The sequence below is a fragment of the Geotrypetes seraphini genome, chromosome 4, assembly GCF_902459505.1.
Source record: "Geotrypetes seraphini chromosome 4, aGeoSer1.1, whole genome shotgun sequence".
NCBI lineage: Eukaryota > Metazoa > Chordata > Amphibia > Gymnophiona > Dermophiidae > Geotrypetes > Geotrypetes seraphini.
In genome coordinates, this window is record NC_047087.1 from 178777096 (window position 1) to 178803018 (window position 25923).

The 25923-nt window shown below is 43.4% G+C and overlaps 1 protein-coding gene across 2 annotated transcripts in view; it reads right to left on the minus strand.

The window, feature by feature from the left end:
• The window catches only part of TEPP (testis, prostate and placenta expressed), a 90227-nt gene that overhangs the window by 9153 nt on the left and 55151 nt on the right, over window positions 1–25923 (minus strand). For both annotated transcript variants that reach the window (XM_033940257.1, XM_033940258.1), the window contains exons 7-8: window positions 16223–16287; window positions 16098–16130 (exon numbers count right to left, since the gene is read on the minus strand). In XM_033940257.1, coding sequence (XP_033796148.1) covers window positions 16098–16130; window positions 16223–16287 — 98 coding nt within the window. The remainder of the gene's footprint in view (window positions 1–16097; window positions 16131–16222; window positions 16288–25923) is intronic.

Consider the following 25923-nt stretch of genomic DNA (forward strand, 5'->3'; position numbering starts at 1 on the left):
GGGGTGACAGTTTGAGGCAGGGGGGGTGCCGGATCGCAGGGGGGGTGCCTGATCGCGGGGGAGGGGGGGTGCCTTCGAGGGGAGCAATGCCGGTTCTCGGGAAGGGGGGGGGGGAACGCATCAAAGCGAGTTTCCATTATTTCCTATGGGGAAACTCGCTTTGATAAACGAGCATTTTGGATTACGAGCATGCTCCTGGAATGGATTATGCTCGTAATCCAAGGTACCACTGTATATATTTCCAGATGTCTCAAAGTGGACACAATCCAGGAGGAAAGAATTTATGACTTTTCAACCAAAGGTGATTGCTTTGGGGGCGGTGTTTCAGTTGAGATTCCCGTGTAAATGTTTTGTCTCTTATCAAGGGAGTCAATATATTTTCTTTGAACCTGCCCAATTAGGTTTTTTCCTAGAAGGTAAAGGAATCTCGACACAGTCTGATTGAAACAGGTTATTAATTAATGGATAGGATAATATCTTAATACTGCTCTATTTCATAATTTCTGATTTTCTTTTGTGTATGTCTTCTTTCCCAAGGGGTTTTATTCATTTTGTCTCTTCTTCTTGGATTGTGGACTGTATTAGATAAATGTTTCATTGTTTATTTTCTGGTCCTTAGTCCTATAACTAAGTGAGTTTATATTTTTGTATTGCCTCTAACATCTTTGTAAATTGGATGTATTGAAATGATAAAATTTTAAAAAAACCAAACAATTTCAGTAAAAGATACAACCCTCCTCCACAGAGTATTTTACTGTTAGTGCAGACTGACATAACATTCTAGTAATACAGTAGTACTTAACTTCAATATCGACAGCCACCAATCGCATGTCAATCACGTGATAGCGCCGAATACATAATTGCGCCTCTGTGAAAGATAGGCACTGGAAATATAGGCCAGGGTTTTCCAGGCCTACATTTCTGGTGCCTTTGTCTTGAGTCACACCTACCTAGGTGCTTTAGGCTACCAAATGCCACTTCTGGTGTTAGCCATGTCCACAGTGGCATTAGGTGGTCTAAAGCGCATATGGAGGTACAATTCCAGTTCCGATATTTTAGGCGCTTGGTATGTGCTTTAACTGTAATTTTTTTGCCATTTTAAATGATGTTTCTTAATTAACTTATGCCCAGGATTCTCTATATGACACCTATATCGGTGGCTGCCTAAAAAGTGGTTGCCGATCACGTGTCAGTCACGTGATGGTGCCATATACAGAATTCTGCCTCTGGGAAAGGTAGTTGCTGAAAATGAAGGCCAGGGTTCCCCAGGCCTACATTTCCAGCACCTATCTTTGTCATGAATTGTGCCTACTTAGGTGCTTTAAGCTGCCTAATGCCACTTTAGACATTAGCCACGCCCACAGCGGTATTAGGCGCATATGGAGGTGTGATTCTGGTGCCAAATTTTTAGGTGCCAGTAGACACTTTAATGTTTTTTGCTATTTTAAACGGCATTTCATAATAAAGTTTAGATGCCATTTGTAGAATTTCGCCCTTAGCGCTTTATTCTTTGGTATAAAGGGAAGTTACATCCACGGTGACAAACCAAGCATCTTAAGCTGTTCCATCTCTTGAAGCTATATCTTATTAAATGTATCTTTTAAATAAGATTGAACTCAAGGAGCTTCATGTTGCAAAAAAAACATTCAAAAAATTTTGAAAGACGTTCCATTATGGGTCCCCTGGTAGAAACTATACTTCTCTCTCCCTATTCACGGGGGTTAGGGGCAGAGCCGGCCCGCGAATAGGGAAAAATCGCAAATAACTTTTGGCTGGCTCTGACCCATCCCCGGATCTTACCTGGTGGTCTAGAAGTGACGCGGGGCATGAGCGATCTTCCTACACGCCCGCCCTGTACAGAGCCGTGCTGCTGAGTTCCCGTGGACTCACGAGACTACAACAGGAACTCCCTGTTGTAGTCTCGTGAAACCACGGGACCTCACAGCACGGCTCTGCACGGGGCGGGAGTGTAGGAAGATCACTCCTGCCTCGCGTCACCGCTAGACCACCAGGTAAGGTCCATGTTCCAATCGCTCCCACGCCACCTCCGATCCCCCCCCACCTCTGATCACCTCCCTAAGCCTCCGATCGCCCCCCCTCCCCCCTGCCACTTCCGATCACCTCTGATCGCCTTCCTCCAAGTCCCGGGGCCGTTTTTTTTCTATGCCAACCAGGAATTCTGAGGGGGGGGGGGGGCCTGGGGAAAAACCCGAAGATAATCAAAACCGCGAACATCAAAACCGCGAATAGGGAGGGGGAGGTGTGTAGGTCTATCAGAGGGATTCTTTAAATTCTTATGTATTTTAGAGTGAAAATAAATATACAGGATCCTAGGTAGCCACTCAGGTAATGTGAAGTGAATATGTGGAAAGCTGTCTGGTCAATGTAGGTTGGAGACTAGAGAAGTTTTGTAGTCCACTGAAGTCTACAACAAGTAAGGGGATTCATAATCAAAAAAAAAAAACATCTAAAAAGTGGCCTAAATGGCTACTTGGATGATTAAAAAGCCTGATCGTCCAAGTACCCATAATCAAAGCTGGTTTTAGACATATCTAAAACCAGCTTAGGCCTTTCCCCTGCCTCTAAACACACAGAGAGAAAAGAGACGTTTTTAGAGGAGGGGAAAGGGTGGGCGGTGGGCAGGAGGTGGGCCGACGTAGACCTAGGCATGCAGCAGGTATAATCAAACCTTTAGGCAGGTTGCCTAGTCGGCACTTATATGTTTTGATTTAGACGAAGTCAAAACAGGTCTAAGTGCCAAAAAAGGGGCCGCTGAGCTGATCGTGGCTGCTGCGATCAGCTCAGCGGCCCCAGCAACCTGCCTACCCCCTACAGCAATGATCGCGGCAGGAGAGATGCCTCATCTCCCCTACTGGGATGCCATCACTCCTCTACCTGAATTGCCGTGACCCGCGGCAGGAGAGATGCCCTATCTCTCCTGCCGCGGGTTGTGGCAGTTCGGGTAGAAGAGTGATGGCATTGTGGTAGGAGAGATGAGGCATCTCTCCTGCCACGATACATCAACCCCTCCCCCGACAACATCGGGGCAAGAGGGAGCCCAAGCCCTCTTGCCCCGTGATCCCCAACCCCCCTCCCCCAATTACGTTCAGGGCTGGAGGGAGCCCAAGCCATCCTGCCCTCGACCCCCCCCAAATGACCGCCCCCCGAATCCCCAATCGCCCCCCGGCTGACCCGTGACCCCCCACTGACCTCACAATCCCCCAATCCCACCCCCCATACCTGTTAAATGTTGACCGGATGGACGGGTGTCAAGCCCGCCCGTCCGGCAGGCCAGCTTGCTCCAGAATGGGGCCGGATTGGCCCAGGTGGCTGAAACCCCACCCACAGGTGGGGCCTAAGGGTCTGGGCCAACCACAATAGGCCTGGGAACCTTAGGCCCCTCCTGTGGGCGGGGCCTTAGGCACATGGGCCCAACCCGGGTTTGCCTAAGGCCCCGTCCACAGGAGGGGCCTAAGGTTCTCGGGCTTATTCTGGTTGGCCCAGGCGCCTTAGGCCCCCACCTGTGGGTGGGGTTTCAGGCACCTGGGCCAATCCGGCCCCATTCCAGAGCCGGCTGGCCTGCCAGATGGGCGGGCTTGGCACCCATCCGTCCGGCCAACATTTAACAGGTGTGGGGGGTGGGATTGGGGGTGGGAGGGTCGTGGGTTGGCGGGGGGGGCCGATTGGGGGTTCGGGGGGGTGATTGTTGGGGAGGGTTTTGTCGAGGGCAGGAGGGCCTTTGATCCCTCCTGCCCGTATTGTAGTGGGGGGTGGGGGGTAGGGGGTCCGCCTGGGCAGGAGGGGTTGGGCTCCCTCCTGCCCGATCTTGTAAGGGGTGGGGGGCGAGAGGCCAGGAGGGCTTGGGCTCCCTCCTGGCCCCATCAGATTGGGGGGGGATTAGAGATCGCTGGGCAGGAGGGCTTGTGCTCCCTCCTGCCCCTAACGTAATGGGGGAGGTTGGGGATCGCGGGGCAGGAGGGCTTAGGCTCCCTCGTGCTCTGAACGTAATCGGGGGGGTCGGGGATCACGGGGCAAGAGGGCTTGGACTCCCTCTTGCCCTGATGTTGGGGGGGGTGGGGGGTTGTGAATTCTGTAACCGGTGTTGTTTTTGACAGACACCAGTTACAGAATCCAGCTTTTAGGCAAAGGACTGGCTCCTCCTTCGCCTAAAAGTCCTTGTGTTGGACGTTTGGGGCTTAGGCGTTTTTTAGGTTCATTATGGGGTATAAGTTTAGACGTAGTGTGATGGTCTAGGCGTTTAAACAGCTGAACGTAGAGGCAGGCCATTATAAAAAAAAACCTCCTTTTGGACTTTTTTTTTGATTATGGACATTTTCCCTGCTTCTACTTTCAACGTTTAAGGCCTTAGGCCAAAAGGGGACTTAGACGTTTTTTTTTATTATGCCCCTCTAAGTATTTGACTTGTTATATTTTGATTACATTACTTATGGAGATATGGTCAATTATAAGTACTTTTGTTAGCTAATAAATTTTTTTTTTCCAATCATATTGATTTTGCAATAGAAATACAAACAAGTACAACAAAGCTGTATCGAAATACATAAGAGCTGAAAGCAATACAACCAACCGATAGAGAAGAAATAAAACCATCAATGCAAATACAATTCGTTCCCCTCCCCCCACCCCTCCCATGGTTCCAAAATGCAAAAATCTGAAAAAAGAAATGAAATCAAGGCCTAGCTAGCAATACACAACTGTGTGCAGTAGGTATTAATATATCCCTAAAGGGCTGCCAAAGTGTGAGCAACACTTGTCCCTGCCTAGTGTCTCATTCAGAAAGAGACATGCATGTCGGGAGAGGTGAATAGAGGACGAGATCACTATAAGCTAAGTGACGTTCCTTTAATTTTAATATATAGAAAACTTCAACAAAAAATAATATATAAAAAAAATAAAACATGAGTCTTATATGAATAATTTATAAAGGCTGGACAGATGAAGAGTATACAGCAACCGGAAGCATTGTGCCCGATGGCGATCTGAAGGTCCATACAATAGAGAACAATATCTATGGGTAGCCCTTGGTGTGATACTAAGAAGACAAATTGTATATGATTTGATTGATAATACAATAGTAGCTACTATATTTTACTGAAACAAGTACAAAGCAACATCATAACAAAGAAATATGTTTATCTGTAGTAGGAGATTTGCCCGAGGTTATCCATATCATTTTGTGAAAAATGTGATCAAAAGAGCAGTTGTAATTGCAGAGAGGTTTTGCTTTGTGATAAACCAGTATGTTAAGAGAATGAGATCTTTATGTGCCTGCTGAAGTACAATGTGCATACTCCAGAAATAGTTAGAATTATGAAGAAACATTTGAAGCTGCTGTCGCTGTATCCAGCTTTTAGCAACAGTAATGCCGTGTTCTCTTTTGTAAGGAATGTGAATCTGAAAGATTTCTTGTGCCCAGCGATTGTATGGGTCCATAAGGGGCAGAGGAGGGTGGCTCAAGGAAGTCATATGAGATATGGTCATTGCACAGTATGTCATGTAATGCTGGCAAGTACTTTTTTTATTGACCCTAGCACGAAACAAAATTTTTTTTTACGGTCTGTAACTACATGCGAGCCTAAGAATGTCATATATGTAATGTGTCCCTGTGGCAAACATCTAGACTATTGAAAACACATTACATTGAACATAGGCATTGTATTTCCGGAACTTGGAGGCGAGGAGGATGGCAGTTTGAGTGCAGAGCTCCTCTCCCTGGACAATCTACCTGCTTTTAAACATCAGCAGCAGTGGGAGATCAATTGCTTTTACACCCAGCAGCAACGGGACCAACCCACCAAAAACCCACAGTCCCGATCCTGCAAAAATATGAGCTCCACCCTCCCTGCAGTCCGCTAAGAAAATCAACTGCTTTTACACCTAAGCAGCAGCAGGACCAGCCACCACTACCAAGAGCCCTTTGCCCCGATCCAGCCAGGCATGTGAGCTCCTCCCTCTGCAGTCCATTGGAGAGATCAATCTACCTGCTTTTAAATATCAGCAACAGTGGGAAATCAACTGCTTTTACACCTCAGCAGCAGCGGAACTATCCGCAACTACCAAGAGCCCACAGACCCGATCCAGCCAAGAGTGTGAGCTCCACCTCCCCCTGCAGTCCACTAGGAAGATCAACTGTTTTTTACACCTAAGCAGCAACAGGACTAGCCACCACTACCGAGAGCCCTTTGCCCTGATCCAGCCAAACAAGTAAGCTCTTCCCCAGCATTCCGTTGGAAAAATCAATATGCTTGCTTTTAAATATCATCAGAAGTAGGAGATCAACTGCTTTTACACCTAAGCAGCACCAAGACCAGCCGCCACTATCGAAAGCTTTTGTCCCAATCCAGCCAGACGTGTATGCTCTTCACCATACAATTTGTTGGAGAGATCAATCTGCCTGCTTTTAAATATCAGCAGCAGTAGAAAAACAACTGCTTTTACATACAAGCAGCAGCGAGACCTACCGCAACCACCATGAGCCCACAGACCCGATCCTGCCAGGAGTGTGAACTCCTCCCCCTGCAGTCCATTGGAGAGATCAATCTGCCTGCTTTTAAATATCAGCAGCAGTGGAGATCAACTGCTTTTACACCTAAGCAGCAACAAGACCAGCCACAACCACCGAGAGCACACAGACCCGATCCTACCAAGAGTGTGAACTCTTCCCTTCTGCTTCTATTCCTTTCTCTCCTCTCTTCAACCTTCCAAAGTATTTAGATCAATGCTGTCTTGTTAAAATGTTTATTTTATTTTTCCTCTAACTCTACTTTTCACTTCTCTATTACCCTCCAGGTACTTTAGTTAGATTGTGAGCCTTCAGGACAGTAAGGGAATTTTTCAAGTACCTTTCTTATTTCTAATCTTAATGTATATTTTCTGTAAACCGCTTAGAACCTAACGGATGTAGCGGTATATAAGAAATAAATTACATTACAAAAATGAACGGAACCCCTTGTGGAACATAGTTTAAGGAAGGGCCATGATTTTTCCTCGTTTAAATGCATGCTACTTGAGCAGGTTCCAGAAAATGAATATCAGAGAGATGTTCGCTTTCTGCTACGAAAAGTGGAACAGCGTTAGATTTTAAAATGAAGTCCATAGCCCCAAATGGATTGAATATGGCCATAGAATGGAAAGTCTTTCTTTGATTGGAGTGCAGAATTTGTGATGGCATGACACAAGATTTTAAAACACTGGCATCGAGGTTTATGTCACCATGCTGGACTGTGATGATTGTTTGACTTCGAGTTTGGACTCCCCTGAAGATGCTTCAGTGAAACAGGGTACTCCTGTCGGGAGGGAAGTTTGTTGAATTTGAACTGTTTGATTTTGTTCTTATAAGACAAGCATTGCTCCATGGGACGATTGCTTTGCTACAAGTGTATATGAATCTTGGAGGAGAAAAAGAAGGAGATGTAGTTCCAGTGAACATCATTATTCAAATAAGTGACATTTGAAATTCTGGTGTGGATAAAAAGATTTTTTTATGATCTTGATTAACCTAGTTCTGTGCACTATAAAAGATTGTTGAACGGAGATCCAAGATGGCCGTGAGTCGCTGAATGTGTGCGAGACGCTCCCAGAAACTCGGCAACCAATTACCTCTAAAACTTCTTCCTGATGCCGAAGATCAGAGGGAAAAGCGCCTCTGGAGCCTCGATGTGCTTGGAAACTCTCCCAGACAATTATGGATGACTTTTTGAAGCGCCTACAAGAAGAGTCTTTAATGCCGGGGAATCGCCCGCTGGAACCGCTAGCTATGAATGAGGCTGCTGCGAGTTTCCTTGGGCTCGAGTTGACATTGAGCCCCGACGCCAGGACCCCTCCCCCTCAACCGCAGAGTGCTAGCTCTCCACGGGAAAGTAGCCAGTCCAAGGAGGCAGACTCCATTTCTTGGGAGGCTGAATCGAGCGAAGCACTTGAGGAGATTGTTTCTGCGGTGAAAACAGCGACAGGACAAGGAGAGAAGCAAGGCTTACAGGGGGAGAAGATCCCTGAAACTGTTGGAGCTGGTTCAATGCCTGCAAATATATTTTCTATTGCTAAACCCACTAATGTCACCCTTTACTCTATATGGGACTTAGTAGTTACTTTAGGACAGACTTTGTCACCACAAATCAAAGACTTGGAAAATAAATTCTTAGAACAAAGGGAATAATTAAATGGACTTAAACAGGATAATATTGTAGTAAAAGCTGTGATATCGGAAGTAAATCAAGTACAAACAACTTTAATTAGAGACAACCTTAATTTAAGAAGAAAAGTGGAAATGATGGAAAACAATAATTGTTTAAATAATCTTAGATTACTGAATTTCCCAAAAATACCTTCATTGTCTGCTAAAGAAGTCTTAAAGAAATATTTTTTGAAGTTCTTAATGTTCCTCAAGATACTTTTCCTCCTTTTTCAAAAATATTATATCTTCCAACAAAAAGAATGGAGGAACAATATCCTTTAGAACAAGAACAGGGTGAACAGATGGACTTAACAACGATGCTGGAAACTTCAATGGTGGTTCTATCACCTGATAAGAACTGGATATTAAAGTTTTACTTCAAGAATAGACATAAAGAATTTCTTGGACACAAAGTTCAGATATTTCCTGATGTGACTAAAGAAACCCAGAAACGTAGGAAACAGTTCTTGCTCCTTAAGCCAGGGGTCACTGCAGTGGGTGCACTATTTTTATTACGATATCCATGCAAATGTATTGTAAAGTATTGAACTCTTTTCTATCAACAATTTTGTATTTCTTTACCCATTCTTTCCCTTTGTTTTTACTGTTTATATTGTTAGTCAATAATTTGTTATGTTTGTTTAGTGTCTATTTGTTTTTGCTATCCCCTGTATTATTTGTAATTTTAAGATATGTTCATTGCTTAGAAGTTCGAGTAAGCGATTAATCAAATATACAATAAACTTGAAACTTGACTTGTAAGTCTTGTAATTATATATTCTTCAAACCTTCACAGCTAATGAGATTTCTCTCCAGGAAACGCATTGAAGGGGAGATAGTAACAACTTAATTAATCAGCCTAATTGGTAATTTGGTAGTGTCTTTTTTTCTTTATTTTGTTCTTTCATTCATGATTAGCATCTTGGATCTCTATATTTGGGACTTTAAAATAATTAAGCGAATAATTTTTCTTCTAATTATTATAATTTTTAAAAAAATTGTTATATTAATGGATGTCTTAATCATATCCTGTACAAGAAGTTTATTCTTGATAATTTGTTCAAATAAAAAATAAATAATTAAAAAATAAAAAAAGAGATAAGAACATAAGAACATAAGAAGTTGCCTCCGCTGAGGCAGACCATAGGTCCATCCTGCCCAGCGGTCTGCTCCTGCGGCGGCCCATCAGGCCCATTGCCTGAGTAGTGGTCTATACCTATCTATACCCTTCAATCCCTTTTTCTTCTAGGAATCTATCCAAACCTTCTTTGAAACCATTTAATGTTTTCTTGTCTACAACAGCCTCTGGAAGCGCGTTCCATGTATCCACCACCCTCTGAGTGAAAAAGAACTTCCTAGCGTTTGTTCTAAACCTGTCCCCTTTTAATTTCTCCGAGTGCCCCCTCGTACTTGTGGTGCCCCTTAAATTGAAAAACCTGTCTCTGTCTACTTTTTCTACGCCCTTCAGGATCTTGAAGGTTTCTATCATGTCTCCGCTTTTCCAGTGAGAAAAGTCCCAACTGCTTCAATCTGTCGGTATATGGGAGATTTTCCATTCCCTTTATCAGTTTAGTTGCTCTTCTCTGTACTCCCTCAAGTACTGCCATGTCCTTCTTGAGGTACGGCGACCAGTACTGGACACAGTACTCCAGATGCGGCCTCACCATTGCACGATACAGCAGCATGATGACTTCCTTTGTCCTGGTCGTAATACCCTTTTTAATGATACCCAACATTCTGTTTGCTTTCTTTGAGGCTGTGGCGCACTGCGCCGATGCCTTCAGTGTTGCGTCTACCATCACTCCCAGGTCTCTCTCCAGGTTACTGACCCCTAGCGGTGTTCCCCCCATTCTGTACGTGAACATCGGGTTCTTTTTCCCCACGTGCATGACCTTGCATTTTCCTATGTTGAAGCTCATTTGCCATTTTTCGGCCCACTTTTCCAGCTGCGTTAGATCCTTTTGGAGATCTTTGCAGTCTTCCCTGGTTTGAGCCCTGCTGTATAGTTTGGTGTCATCTGCAAATTTAATGACCTCACACTTGGTTCCCGCCTCTAGATCGTTTATGTAGATATTGAACAGGAGCGGTCCTAGCACCGACCCCTGTGGAACTCTGCTCGTGACCCCTTTCCAGCCTGAGTAATGGCCCTTTACACCAACCCTCTGCTTCCTGTTTGCCAGCCAGTTTTTGATCCATTGGTGGACCTCCCCTTGCACCCCGTGGTTCCATATCTTCTTAAGCAGTCTCTCGTGTGGTACCTTGTCGAAGGCTTTTTGGAAGTCAAGGTAAATGATGTCTATAGATTTCCCTTTATCCACCTGGCTGTTCACCCCCTCAAAGAAGTACAATAAGTTTGTGAGGCATGACCTGCCCTTGCAGAAGCCATGTTGACTCGGTTTTAGCTGCCCATTTTTTTCGGTGTGCTCACAGATGCTGTCTTTAATTAGTGCCTCCATCATCTTTCCCGGGACTGAGGTCAGGCTCACCGGCCTGTAGTTTCCTAGGTCGCCCCTTGAGCCCTTCTTGAAGATGGGCGTAACATTTCCTATTTTCCAATCCTCCGGGATCTCTCCGGTTTTTAAGGATAGGTTGTATATCTGTCGAAGTGGCTCCGCTATTTCGTTTTTTAGTTCCTTGAGTACCCTTGGGTGAATGCCGTCCAGACCTGGCGATTTGTCGCTCTTTAGTCTGTCTATCTGCCTGAGTACATCTTCCTGGCTTACCTCTAAATTGACCAGCTTATCATATTGGTCTCCTATTGCGATCTCCTCGGGTTCCGGAATGTTGGTTGTATTCTCCACCGTGAAGACTGACGTGAAGAACTCATTTAACCTGTCAGCTATCTCTTTCTCTTCTTTTACTACTCCCTTTCTGTCTCCATCATCCAATGGTCCCACTTCTTCTCTTGCCGGTTGCTTCCCCTTGACATATCTGAAGAACGGCTTGAAGATTGTTGAACTGACTGTACTATAAATGCAGTTGCAGTGATTTTTTGAACTGATTGGTTTTCAATACAAACACGTTCATCGAGGACTTTATTTTTTAGCTGCCATGATTGAAGCCAGTGTGTTGCACAACAGTTCAAGTTACATTATTGTTAGGAGCCCTTTATGAACTTTTTTTTTACTGTTTGGGAGGAACTAATAATCTGATATTTATATGCGAGTAGAGTTTTTTAGACCCGTGAATGAATAATGGCCTGCTGTTTGAAATAAGCCTATGCTGACAGGAATTACTGAGGTATTTTTTCTCCACTTTTTAACGAGATAGTTTGGATTTATGCATCCCCCACACACACAGTAGAAGTGAATAGATTCCAAGGCTGATATAAGTGATTGACTACTACTCTATCCTGTATTCTACATACATGGGTCTCCCATTTATATGGGCAATTTTTAGAGAATACTGTTAAATTTTCCAAGTTCATTCAGTATTTATTCCATTCATTTGTGGTCCTTCTGAGTGGTGTAGAATAAACTAATTGAGAAGCTGAAGAAGTAAAAAGTAAGACGATTTAGACAGAAGGAAAAAAGAGAGGGAGCTGCAATATTTGATAAGACAAGTTGGAGAAGTAGAGGGATGAAGTAGCTGTAGATTTCAAGACTCCAGGTAAGTACTGTAAGAATTAAAAAAAAAAAAAATTGAAGATAGGTAGGGATTGCTAAGCCCAGTGGTTATTGAAAAGTAGCTTCAATTGATGGTAACTTCCCTGTTTGAATGTGTCACTGAAGAGGGATATCTAAAGACTGGCTTTGAATTTGTCTAAGGAGATCCACAAAGGAAGTGGAAGGGCATTCCAAAGTGTGGGGCCTATCAAACTGAAAATGGAATTCCATGCAGTATCATACCTGATCTGCCTAAAGGTGAGGATTACTAGGTAATTTTGGTTGGAGAATCTAAGTTCTTGTGTTGGAGAGTTAGGGCATTAAGTCACATGAAAGGAAAGGTGGAAGACCAAAATGAAGGTGGTGATTCTGATGAAAACTATTTCTATACTGTGGCATTGTCTGAAGCCTTTCTAATTGGGGTGCATGATATTTGTCTTCTCAAGATAGTCACTGATTTGAAGATTTTGGAGATAAATGGAAGGCTAGTAATTGAAGGTTTTATTTCTATAGCCTTCTAAGTCCAATGCAGTTGGCTTAGCAGGGTTTAAAAAGGTTTGGATAATTTCCTAAAAGAAAAGTCCATAAGCCATTATTAAGATGGACTTGGGGAACTCTACTATTTGATCCTAGGCTAAGCAGCATAAAATCTGTTTTACTCTTTGGGATCTTGCCAGATACTTATGACCTGGGTTAGCCACTGTTAAATACAAGATACTGGTCTGTCCCAATATGGCAAATCTTATGTTCTTATGGATTGTCGGTTTTGGAAATAAAGCTCTTCAATTAGAACCGATAGTTACTTTGTTTAGAGTTTTTAATTTGGGGTGAATGGATGTTGTTTTTTAATTTAGGGGATTGTATCCATGAGAAAGGCTTGATGTAATCATAAGATGTATGAATGTTGTCAAAGGCTTAAGATGTTTGCCAATGTTTTTTCGCCACGGCAGAGTTTCAAAGAGATTGCTTTCATTGTTGTTGCTGCTATTTTATCAGGCTGTTTGTTTTGCAGTTTTATTTGAAACCTTATCCACCTGGGACCCCTGATGAAGGCGTGTTTATCGAAACACGGACCATGTCAGGTCCTTCGGTTTGGTACAAGGTGGTAACATTAACCACATTCATAATTTTGGTTTAATAAATTTTGCCTGCATTTTTGTACATTTGTCTGCAGTTCTCTTTGTTTTGGATTGTACTCTTTTTACTGCAGATTGTGATGGATTTCTCCCCTTTGTTGTTCACTTAGTACTTGAGAGATGGCGGATTAGGAGGGAATATTGAATGCTGAAAAAGAACTACAGAGAGAACTAGGATTATTGGAGTCAGTCAGATGGGGGAGAAGTTAGAACACAGTGTGTAGGGTTGTTTTGCAGAGTAGATATTTTGTCAAGCTAATTCCTGAACAGAAGGGTCAGAGTCAGGGTTTGAAGATAGTGGAAGTTATGGTGAAGGATCTAAGATTATGATGGGGAGCTCAAATATTAGTGCAGAATAAAATTTTTGCTTTGTGTCAGATATTGCCTTCTTTCATGAAAGTTCAAGGTCTTTATATGTACTGAAGTGAGCGGGCATGTGATGATGCCATAGGCACTCACTGTGGTGAAGGTGATGCTTCGGTAGAGAAAGATTAGGGTGTGCCATGGTTCTGTGTGTTTCAGATGATGATCTTTCATTGTTTGGGGGGTGGGGGCTAGAGTGTGTTATACTTTTGTAAGCGTGGTGTTCTATAGAGTTAGTATAGTAAATTAGTTGCATGTTTATCTAAGGAGAGGTTAGAGAAAGCACAGTAGTAAAATTGAGATGCTGTTCAAAAGAGTCAGACGTCAGAGATCTAAGATCCTAGTGTATGTATCTTTGCCACTTATATTTTTTTATTTTTGGAGCACTGTTGCACATCCCTGTTGCATTTCGTAATATAGTAAATGATGGCAGATAAAGACCCGAATGGTCCATCCAGTCTGCCTAACCATACACACTCTATAAATTCATGATTAATTTAAATGGTCCTTTTTCTTAGATATTTCTGGACCAGAAACCCAGAGCTCTGCCCGGTATTGTGCTTAAGTTCCATCTACTGAAGTTTCCATCAAAGCTTACTTCAGCCCATCTAAACTATTCCAGCCATCGAAGCCCTCCCCAACCCATCCTCAGCTGAGTGGACATATATGGGATACAGGCCGTGCAAGTCTGCCCAGTACTAGCCTTAGTTCTTCAATATATACTCATTATTTTCTGATTAGAGATCCTCTGTGTTCATTCCTTGCTTTTTTTAACTCTGTCACTGTTTTCCTCTCTACCACCTCCCTCAGGAGGGCATTCCAGCCATCAACCGCCCTCTCCATAAAGAAGAATTTCCTAACATTATTCTTAAGTCTACCACTCCTCAACCTCAAACTATGCCCTCTGGCTTTTTTCCAGTTTCCTTTTTCTGGAAAAGATTTTGTTCTATGTTAATACCTTTCAGGTATTTGAATGTCTGAATCATATCTCCCCTGACCCTCCTGATCCTCTAGGGTATACATTTTCAGAGCAACTAGTCACTCCTCATACATCTTTTGGTGCAAACCTCCTACCATTTTTGTTGTCTTTCTCTGGACCACTTTGAGTCATCTTATATCCTTTGCCAGATACAGTTTCCAAAATGGAACACAAGTGGGGTTGCACCAATGACCTGTACAAGGGCATCAACACCTTCTTTCTTCTACTGGTTACACCTCTCTCTATACAGCCTAGCATCTTTCTGGCAACAGCCACTGCCTTGTCACACAGTTTCTTTGCCTTTAGATCTTCAGACAATATCACCCCAAGGTCCCTCTCCCCATCTGTGCATATCAGCCTCTCACCTCCCAACACATAAGGCTCTTTCTGATTTTTAATCCCCAAACATATTACTCTGCACTTCTTTGCACTGAATTTTAGTTACCAGATATTAGACCATTCTTCTAACTTTTGCAGATTCTTTTTTAGGTTTTCCACTCCCTCCTTGGTGTCTACTCTGTTACAAATCTTGGTATCCGCAAAATGGCAAACGTTTCCTTCTAACCCTTCAGCAATGTCACTCACAAACATAGTGAACAGGATGGGTCCTGGCACTAATCCTTGAAGTATTCCACTACTTGCCTTTCCTTCTTCCGAGCGAATTCCATAAACCACCACCCTCTGGTGTCTGTCCGTTAACCAGTTTCTTATCCAGTTCACCACTTTGAGTCCTAACTTCAGCCCACCAAGTTTATTCAAGGCAGCTCTATGGCTGGTATAAATGCAGGTGCCTAGTTGTTAGGCATGCTGATAATAGATTATGCTAAAATTTTATAGTACCTGAGTACCAAAGCTTTGTTGTTCAATAGGCTCCTGCAAGGCAGCCTCAGGATGCCTAAATGGAGGTGCCCAGTTGTAGAATTACATCTTATGGCCCAGATTCTATAAATGGTAACTGAAGTTTGACTAGGTGTGCTTATCTAGGTGCCTAACTTAATTATTTAATTAGGCTTAGTTGATACTGTAAATTGAAAATTGCCATTAAAAAGCAATTAAAAAACAAGTAGCTGGTAGGTGCCTAACTCAGTAGATGCCTACTCTGAGGTGTCTACCAGAAAGGAGGCATGATTAGGGGTGGATTCTGGACAGATTTTGGGTGTGGTTTTACTTAGGTGTTGGTAGGTACACTCATTTAGGCCAAGAAAACCCTAGCATAAATGGGAGTGTACCTGTGGTTTCACGGCCCTACCAGCACCTAAAATCGCTTAGGTGCCACTAAGCACAATTCTATAAATGGTACCTAGTGGATGATTAACAATTGCGCTCCTTGGTACCTAGAAGTTAGGTTCTGTATATAGAATCAGGGCCTATGTCTCTGTGCACCTATTTTATATTTTTATAAAACCCTATTTGAATGTGTAAAACACTGTTTTATATGCTCAAGTACCTTTATAAAATCAGCCCATCTGTACCTATCTACCTGAAGTATGTACAGTTCTAGGTACAATCAGTAAATATTTACAATGTGATAGACTGATGTTATCTCTTTAATGGTAATAGTGATGATTTATTCTGCTTCACTCATTATCTTATTCCAAACAGTCTCTATTACTTCAGCCTCCCCTTTAACCAATTCTCTCATACCTCTACAACTTTTGACGGTTCTATGAGGAGGGGTAAAGGCCTATAGAGGGAGACTTAGAATTGGTTACAAAATTCTAAAAGTAAATCTAGATTTGTAAAAGTAATTTCCACATAGCTGACTTCCAATGCCAGAAAGATTAGAGTGACTCAGAAATACTGTTTCCAAACTCTCTTACCTGTATGCTGAGCCAAAAGTCCGAAATGTATTACTGTAAAGAAAAAAAAAGGAGGAATGAGATGGGGGAGAGGCAGATTGAGGTAACAGTTGGCACAGTACTGAGGTTAAGTCATGGATACTCACAGTGTGTCAATGGGCAGTGGTTTCTGGCTGTATTTGTCCAGGCTGGGGTTCTGTTGGAGGGTAAACTGCGAAGGCACAGCAGATCACAGATATATCAAAGAACAGAACTGCCCTTGCAAGACATAATACAACCAATCCTATGCCTCTCATGCCTATGATATGCACCCTCTCACCCATAGCACCTACTCTAAACCTCAACACGCTGCATATATGTGAAGTCTTGTGAGAAATGCTTGTTTGGTTTTTATATATATATAGAAGGTTGTTGTTGAAATTATTAATGTAATCTTACTGCTCCTGAATAACCATAAGCCATAAAAATAAAGCCTACCTTTAGAAGCCAAGCATTACATATTCAGTTTATTTTAGATGAGAAATATATTTGTTTAAAAGGATGTTCATTCATATGAGCTAACTTATCAAAACCCCTGTAGGTGAAATAGTTTGATCAATATTGGAGATGCTTAAATATATATTGAGGGGATGAGGCAATTAGTTATATGTTAGAATGGTGTGCTGAGTCTTAGCAGAGATTCCAAAGGAGAACAATTTTTGAGAGAGTGATTTTAGCATACACGCCCAAACCTACCTCACTCTGCTCCCCGGCCCTGTGCACTCCAGCCCCTAAGCTTTACTCTCTGCCCCACCTACACTTTGCAGTTATTCTAGGAAATATATTTACACTGGTGACAACAGAGATGGGCGAGGAGAACAGATAACCACTTCCAATATTCTTCCTGTCATTTTCTCCTCTCTCAACTCTCTTCTTTTAACTTGGCTTCCCTTTGTCACTTTCCATGTCTATGGATGTAGGACACATAGCAAATATAACCTGTGCCTTAGAGCAGAGGTTCTCAACACACAGTACACGTACCCCAGGAGGTCTCGTACCAGTGGCAGGGGCTATGTGGCACCATCATCTCTTGCCCTCCTGCCGCTGCCGATACCACCGCTGCCACATCTTCCTGCCCTTCTGCCACTGCGACTATCAATTTGGCTCCTGTACCCCTCCCAGACTAGCAGCCTCAGCAGCAGCTCCTCCTTCTTGCCCTCCAGCCACATGTACCCCTTCACAAAGCTGCATGTAGGCTCCCAGCATGCTGCCAAAGCCAACTTGGAAGCCTTCCCTCCAACATCAGAAGGAAGGTTTACGGGTCAGCCATGTACACTGTGCAGGAGCTGCTGCCTGCGGCTCTGTGAAGAAGCAAGTGTGACTGAAGACATGAAGAAGAAAAAGGTCCACTTGGATGGCCCTGAAGGGAGTGAGCGAGCGAGCATGTTGGGACATGAATGCAGGACAAAGGGAGGAGGGAGGGGCATGAACTTGGGACATAGGAGGGAGGGAAAGAGATGCTGAGGTGAGGGAGAGAATAGAAAGGGAAAATTGGGCATGAGTGTGTGAGTGAGAGGAAAAGAGATGGTGCACATGGGGAAAGGAAGAAGAGGAGAATTGTTGGGCATAGGGAGGGAGAGGAGTGAGGTAGAGATGTATGGGGATGAGAAGGAGAAATGTTGGATATGGTGGTGGACAGGGAACAGTGGGACAGATTGAAAGGGATGCAATAGGGAGGAATGTTGGTTAATAGTGTTGGAGGGAATGGAGGGAGCGATGTGGCATGGTGCTGGAGAGGGGTGATAGAAGGAGAAATGGTAGGCAGGAGTGAAAGATTCTGCACATGGTCCGAGGGATGAGAGAGGGAGGAATGTTAGATGTGGCAGTAGAGTGGGGTGGAAGAGATGCACCCTGGATCCCTCCCTTCCTCTCGCTCTCTTTCCCCCACTCCCTTTGCAGCAAGGGAGGAAATGAGAGAAAGAGAGATAGTTAACAGTGTGTGTGTGAGAGAGAGAGAGATAGATATACATGTTGTACATATGGGTGTTGGAGAGAGGAAGAAATGCTGTGCAGGAGTGGCGAGGGAAAAAAGTGGGAAAATGATCCAGGATAGAAGGGAATGAGGATGCTGGACCATGGGAGGGAGGGAAGAGAGAAATGCAGGACCATGGTAGTAGGAACCAATGGATAGTTGAAGAATTTGCAGAAGACAGGAAAGCAGAAAAAAGAGAAACTGGAACCAACTTGATGGAAAAATAAATCTACAGACAACAAAGGTAAAAAAAGGAATTCATTGACTGAAATATGTTAGCTTTGGGAAATGTGTATAGCAGATGTCTTTGTATTGTGTTCAAATGAAAAGGAAATGAATTTCTGGTTTTATTTCTCCAGTGTTGAATTACTTGCTGACCTTTGCTGTGGCTGGTGGGAATCCCCAAGCACAGCCAGCTGAGGACTTCCGCCAAAAGGCAACCAGAACTTCCCTCCACCAAGTGTAGCAGTCGCTGGCAGCATTCCTGAGCCCCTGAGATGCCAGCCTCTGTGACTCAGGGATGCAGCTGCTGCTGCCTGCCCAGCTTGGCAAAAGGGACCCCTGGCCACCTTCAGAGGAAGTCCTCAGCTGACATAGCTTGAATATCATCAGCTGGAGTATTTATGCATTGTTAATAAGATTATATTGTGTGTATATATGAAAAATGAAAGGAAGAAATTACATTACAGTTAGTATTATGGGGGTGGAGCTTGGTTGGGGGTACTTGGTTGATATTTCTTAGACTTAGGGGGTACTTGGTTTGAAGAAGTTGAAAAACACTACCCTAAAGCATCACTATAACTACTATTGGACGAACTGGACTGTTAAAGATTCCTACACAGGAACTACATGCTTAGCAAAATCCTTCACTTCAGTTACACATGCAGAAGACGGACAGAGAGTATAACTTAGAAATATAAATAAACTTATCTCTAAAGAATATCCGGTGGGCTGAAGATGCACGAAGGACTCCATGCAGACTGAGAGCTACAGCCACCGCTCCAATGACTGAGGGCCACCCCTCCCTGATCCCTAAGGAGAGCTGGACCTTGTGGAGCAAGAAGGCCTGATGCACTAGCATAACAAATTCCAGGGGAAAGGACTGTAAATTCCACAGACTCTCTGAAGCACTCAGCCCTGTCTCCCCTACAGCCATGGCTTCAGGGCTTCATGGCTTTCCAATGTCGCAGAAAGGATCTGGGCCTGACTGCTGCTCTGCCACATGGCCCGAGTACAGGAACTCCTGCTGCTAAGTCCACTCCTGCTGAGGCCATCACATGAGAAGCATGATCTGCTGATAGCCCACCATCTGGGTCAGTGTCCAAACAAAGGGAGCACTGCTCTAATGTTGAACGCCTCCCACTACAGCAGGAACACCTCTTCACAGCCTCTGCCACCATCCAACCAAATACTGCGGCAAAGTGCAGTCAGTCAAAACTCCTCTTCATGGGAAATATCTGTTTCCGGCCTGGCAGAAACTCTGCATGTCCTGGGGAGCTGCCTGAGCTTAGCATCTGGCCCCCTGCAGTGCATTCAATCTGGAAGGCGGTAGTGAGTTTTTTTTTTCTTTTTTGCTCACCAGAACTTGGAGAAGGGGGGATGGGAGCCAGCCCTTGCTGCCAAGACAAGGCACCCAACCTCTCCCTTCTAGAGTCCATTGCTGTATTTTTTTTTTTTTTTTTACTGCAGCCTAGGTGTTTAAAGGCTCTTTCTCTCTTTTTTTAATCTGTGAGGAGGGAGTCCAGGACTGGCAGTCAGTGGAAAGATCAGGGGTGGAGAGGGGGGAGTGAGGAAACTGACCTGGCCCCACCAAGTATTACCCCTTTAGGTACCCAGGTAGTCAAAACTCCAGCCTCAACTGAAGTGGAAAACCACAATGAGAGCCAGGCCAAATCAATCAAGGAGCATGGGGTAAGCCATCCATCCATCTGCTGAAGACAGAGAATACTAGTAGATCAAGGAGCATGTCATTTTATATCATCAATCACAAATTGGTGCTCTTTATCTCTGCCTTCTGGTGGATGGACTTAACCCATATGTCTGGATTCATCTGTGCTGATGAAAGGGAAATGTCTATATACGAGATAAATCAATGACATTTCTCTTCTCTGGAGAGGTGATCCATTGCTCTTATACTTGAAACAGTAGATCAGGCATGGTGCCTATTGAAAAATACTATTGCAGAAGCACAAGATCTCTACATTCCGAGGATTTCCAAAGATCGGAGAACTAAAGGCAAAGGAGAACCGGCATGGCTTACCATACAGGTGAAGGAAGCCATAAAAGAAAAGAAGGACTCTTTCAGAAAATGGAAATGCACGAAGACAACCGAAGCCTGGAACAAACATAAAGATGAATAGAAGAAATGTCACAAGGCGGTGAGGGATGCAAAACAGGACTATGAGGAAAAAATAGCCCGGAAGGCTAAAAACTTCAAGCCCTTCTTTAGATACGTGAAAGGGAAAAAACCTGCAAAAGAGGCAGTGGGACCCCTGGACGACAAGGGAAGAAAAGGGTACATCAAGGAAGATAAACAAATCGCAGACAAACTAAATTCCTTCTTTGCGTCCGTCTTTACGAAGGAGGACACCTCAACAATACCTGAAGCGGAGAAACTGTTTACAGGAGAAATAGAGGACAGCCTCACCACAGTTGAAGTGAACTTAGATCAGATATACTACCAGATCGACAAACTTAAAAGTGACAAATCCCCTGGACCGGATGAAATTCACCCAAGAGTCTTGAAGGAATTGAAGGTTGAAATCGGAGAGTTACTGCAAAAACTTGCAAACCTGTCAATCAGAACTGGTCAAATACCAGACGACTGGAGGAAAGCGAACATCACGCCAATCTTCAAAAAAGGATCGAGAGGAGAACCGGGCAACTATAGACCTGTGAGTCTTACGTCTGTCCCCGGCAAGATGATTGAATCACTGATCAAGGATAGCATAGTTCAGCACTTGGACACACACGACTTGATGAAACCCAGTCAACATGGATTCAGGAAAGGGAAATCATGTTTGACGAATTTACTCCAATTCTTTGAGACCGTGAACAAGCAAATTGATAGTGGAAAGCCGGTGGACATAATATACTTGGACTTCCAGAAAGCATTTGACAAAGTTCCACACGAAAGACTTCTCAGGAAACTACAAAGCCATGGCATAGAGGGAGATATACAAAGATGGATAGGCAAATGGCTGAAAAATAGGAAGCAGAGAGTGGGCATAAATGGGAAGTTCTCCGACTGGGAGAAAGTGACTAGTGGTGTACCCCAGTGCTCGGTACTTGGGCCGATCCTTTTTAATATTTATATCAATGACCTGGAAAACGGAACATCCAGTGAGATCATCAAGTTTGCAGACGACACAAAACTCTGCCGGGAAATCAGATCGCAGGAGGACAGTGAGGAACTCCAGAGCGATTTGTGTCGGTTAGAAAACTGGGCGGAGAAATGGCAGATGAAGTTCAATGTGGAGAAATGCAAGGTAATGCATTTAGGCAGTAAAAATAAGGAATACGAGTACAGAATGTCAGGTGCAACTCTGGGAAAAAGTGAACAAGAAAGGGATCTGGGTGTACTGATAGATAGGACCCTGAAGCCGTCGGCACAATGCGCGGCAGCGGCAAATAAGGCAAATAGAATGTTGGGCATGATAAAGAAAGGAATCTCGAGTAGACCAGAGAAAGTTATAATGCCGCTTTATAGGGCAATGGTCAGACCACACTTGGAATACTGCGTCCAACATTGGTCTCCCTACCTAAAGAAGGATATAAAACTGCTGGAGAGGGTGCAGAGGCGAGCAACTAAACTAGTGAAGGGTATGGAGAAACTGGAATATGAGGATCGACTTAAAACACTGGGATTGTTCTCCCTTGAGAAAAGGAGACTGCGTGGGGATATGATCGAGACCTTCAAAATACTGAAAGGAATCGACAAAATAGAGCAGAGAAGATTATTTACATTGTCCAATTTGACACGGACAAGAGGACATAAAATGAAGCTAAGGGGGGGCAAGTTCAGGACTAATATCAGGAAGTTCTGCTTCACACAGAGAGTGGTTGACATCTGGAATACTCTCCCAGGGGAGATTATTGCAGAATCGACAGTCCTAGGCTTCAAGGGCAAACTAGATGCATATCTCCTTGAGAGAGGCATATAGAGATATGGTTGGCTATAGGGTAAGCCAGGTGTATACCTGGCAGGGCCTCCGCGTGTGCGGATCACCGGACTTGATGGACCGAAGGTCTGATCCGGAGATGGCGCTTCTTATGTTCTTATGTTCTTATGTACTTGGATTAATATGAGAATCCCTAATCTAAAATTAAAAATGCATTATGACCCCACAGAAATTTCATTTTTAGATACAATATTTTGGTTTAAAAAAAAAATGACTGCTACCAATTTATTACTTCTGTCTTTAGAAAACCAACCAATAGAAATTACTATTTACACTTTACGATCTTTCATAATAGGCAACTAAATTAAAATCTACCATATAGTCAGTTCTTGAGACTTTGTAGATTATGCCCTTAGCCTTTGGATTATCACTTACAAGCTTTAAGTAAGGCAGAAAGATTCAAAAGGAGAAGCTACCCAGCAACATGTATAAAGAAATGTTATGACAAAGCAAATAGTCAAGATACAGACAGCTTTTTAAGTAATGGTAGTCACAGGCCTCCTCCAGATTTGGTTTGCACTTTAAAATTTTCACATTTGGCAAAAGACATCTAGTACATTGGCATATTCTTGATTCTCATGAATGTTTTAAAAATAAAGAATCATATATATGGTTAGACTATAGCACACTTTACCTTCACCTTTACTTCTATTTGAAAATATCTTTACTGCATGGCTAAGCTGCGATTAGAAAACTGCTTTTTCTTTGATGATGTTTCATATTGGTTATGCTGTAATTGCTCAATGCTGACGCAGAGTTAAACATGTATGTATAAGTACTGTTTTTCTTTTTTCTGTACTATTGCTCACTTACTTATTTTTTATAATTCTTTATTCATTTTATAACTTACATCAAGTACATCAACATTGGTATTAACATTTTAACATAGATATATCACTTGAAATTCTACAATTACTTACTCACTTACATATAATTCCAATAAACAGATTTGAACTAAAAAAAAAAAAATATATATAACGAAGATAATTGTGGCCTATTCACAAAACAAAAACTTACAGGCATGATAGTTCCTTTGGCTTTACCAGAAGCTAACTCTGAGCCTAATTTACAACTACGACATGTAGTATGTGGCAGTTGTTCAGTTGTAAACATACTATGAACATCAGAGATTAAAGGCATCCCATCAAAGGTATAGTTTACCATCTAAATTTTGTCTGGCTTCTAAAGTACCAATGTAGAGTATGCAATCATATGTCCATGTAATCTTGTCTATGTTGGCAAGAATAGGATGATTTAAAAAACAAAACAAACAAACAAACACAAAACAGAATAATTGAACATAGAAGCTGTATTATTAGAGGAGTAAAACTGCACCAATAGTTACATATTGGATACAGGCTGATCATATATCAGATGACCTTTTGTTTTTTTGTTCTTTATAAACACAGACCCAGATGGAGAGGTGGAGAAATAGATTTCTTGTTCCTCCAGCAGAGCAGAGTAACGTTTCATCTTTGAGATGAACACAGTAGCCTCACATGGATTAAGCTTGGTATCGGACTTAGATCCGCTTCAATGATTTTTTTTCCCAGGATTATTTTTTAAACAGATGTTTTACCATATTTTTGTATATCTTGACTACTTTTTATGGGTATGTTTCTTAAGTATTTTATGATATTTTATACTAAAGTATTTTTTATATATAAACAAGTTTCAAGCTGCGCTAGCGGTTATAGCGAGCTAGGTGCTAATGCCACCATTGAGCTGGTGTTAGTTTTTATGCATAGCGCGGGGGGCAGCATGCGTTAATCTGCTGCGTGCGCTAAAAATGCTAGCGCACCTTAGTAAAAGGTGCCCATAGTGGCCAGTTGTCACAAACATGGTAAGATACCCCAGCGAGTTAGATTCTTGGTGCACACATTGCGACTACAAGATTTGATATAAATTTTGCTCTCGATAGGCCTTTTGTTTGCACTAAATTTGTTACATTTGGCTCAGACTGATTATACTTTCAGGCCCCCTTTTATGAAGCTGCATTAGGCTTTTTTATCGCTAGCCACAGCGGTATTAGCTCTGATGCTCATAGGAATTCTATGAGCGTTGGAGCTTTTACCACTGTGGCCGGCAAGATCCTGGCCTTTTGGGTCCCCACCACCTGGATCTTTCTTCACCGGTCATCAAGTCTGTGTCCCTTACTCAACTCCAGAATCTACCAGACCCTCCACCTACTTTTAGCTCTTTCCCCATGAACCCTCCTACCACCGAGCTTCACTCCAGGGCCAGATCTCTCCACTAGTGTATAGGTCCTTGCAGACCCTCCCACTCCTGGGCCTTCTACTATTGCACCAGCCCCCCCCTGTCAGGACTGGTCAACCTTTCCTCCCTACTCTGCTGCACTGGGCTCCCTATCAATGCTGGTCAGCTATGGCCTTCAGGGCTTACTGGGAGTTAGGTCAGAGACCAACATTCCTCCTCCCAAGGATCACCCAGTTCCCAAAGGAGCTCCTTGCCTTCTGAGTTTTCTCTGCTGGGAGCTGTTCTTTTCAGCACCACTCTTCTCTCAGGGTGCGGAGACAGCTCCCAGCAGCCCTTGCAGGATGATATGCAGATTAGATCTTTCTTTCAACTGCTCAGGCTCCCTCCACTGGCCTATCATGTAATCCAAAGCACTCGTATATCAAAGTGAATTTCCACATAGGAAGTAATGGAAACTCAGATGATTCATTCCACATCCCTAAAACTGGCTGGTGTGAGGGAGAAGTTGTGCACATAAGATGTGCGCATAGGCTGTGCACTGGTTGTGTGACTGAGAAAGGAGGGTCCTTCACTCACCCTGTCATTGTTGTCGAAAGAGTTCATGCAGGGGAAGTAAATGGCGAGAGCCTCAAAGGATGCTGAGAGGCTAATCCAACTCTGGGACCACTCCATGAAGAGGCCGCCGGGGCGCTCCGCTGACAGCATGGCCAGTTTCACTGCCGCATTTTTCACTCGAAGCATGGCATGCGGTGTTTTGGCGGAATTTCAGGGGCCTCGGGAAGAAGAGGAAACCATGGCGTCTGCTCGCCCAGCTCTTCTGGCCACCAGAGGACAAGTCAGAGGCACCAAGGCATGTCCCGTTGCTGCCTGCATGCGAACATCCTCTTGCCTCCTCCACTTTCCCGGTTCTCAGCAATGCACTGGCGGTGGAAGATGCAAATAATAAAAGAAAACAAAAAAGCCCAGTGCAGTTCAATAAAGAGTCAGGTGCGCAAGCACCATTACTCCCTCGACTTTGAGGGGTTCGGGTGTGGGGGGGGGGGAAATTCTGGCAGGTACGCACTCATCAATGTGCTTGTGTGACGTGCTTGTGCGTGGTGCTCGTGTATCGAGATAACGCTCATTTTGCGAGTTAAAAATTGTGGGACTGTTTTGCTCATCTTGCAAAACACTCGCAAACCGCATTACTCACAAGCTGAGGTTTGACTGTATATAATTACAAGCTGTGAATTTAAATCTGCACTTTTTAAATCTTAGGCTATCCTTTCATTAGAGTTAATATTCAGCTACATATTGTAAGCTTGGCTTTGCCTCTTGTTTATTTCTCATGATCTATTATACATCCTTTGTGTAAGTATTATATATTGTTCATTTTTAGGCATATTGCTGACACAGCTCTCTTTTTAATTGCACTGAACAAATAACTGAATATATGTTG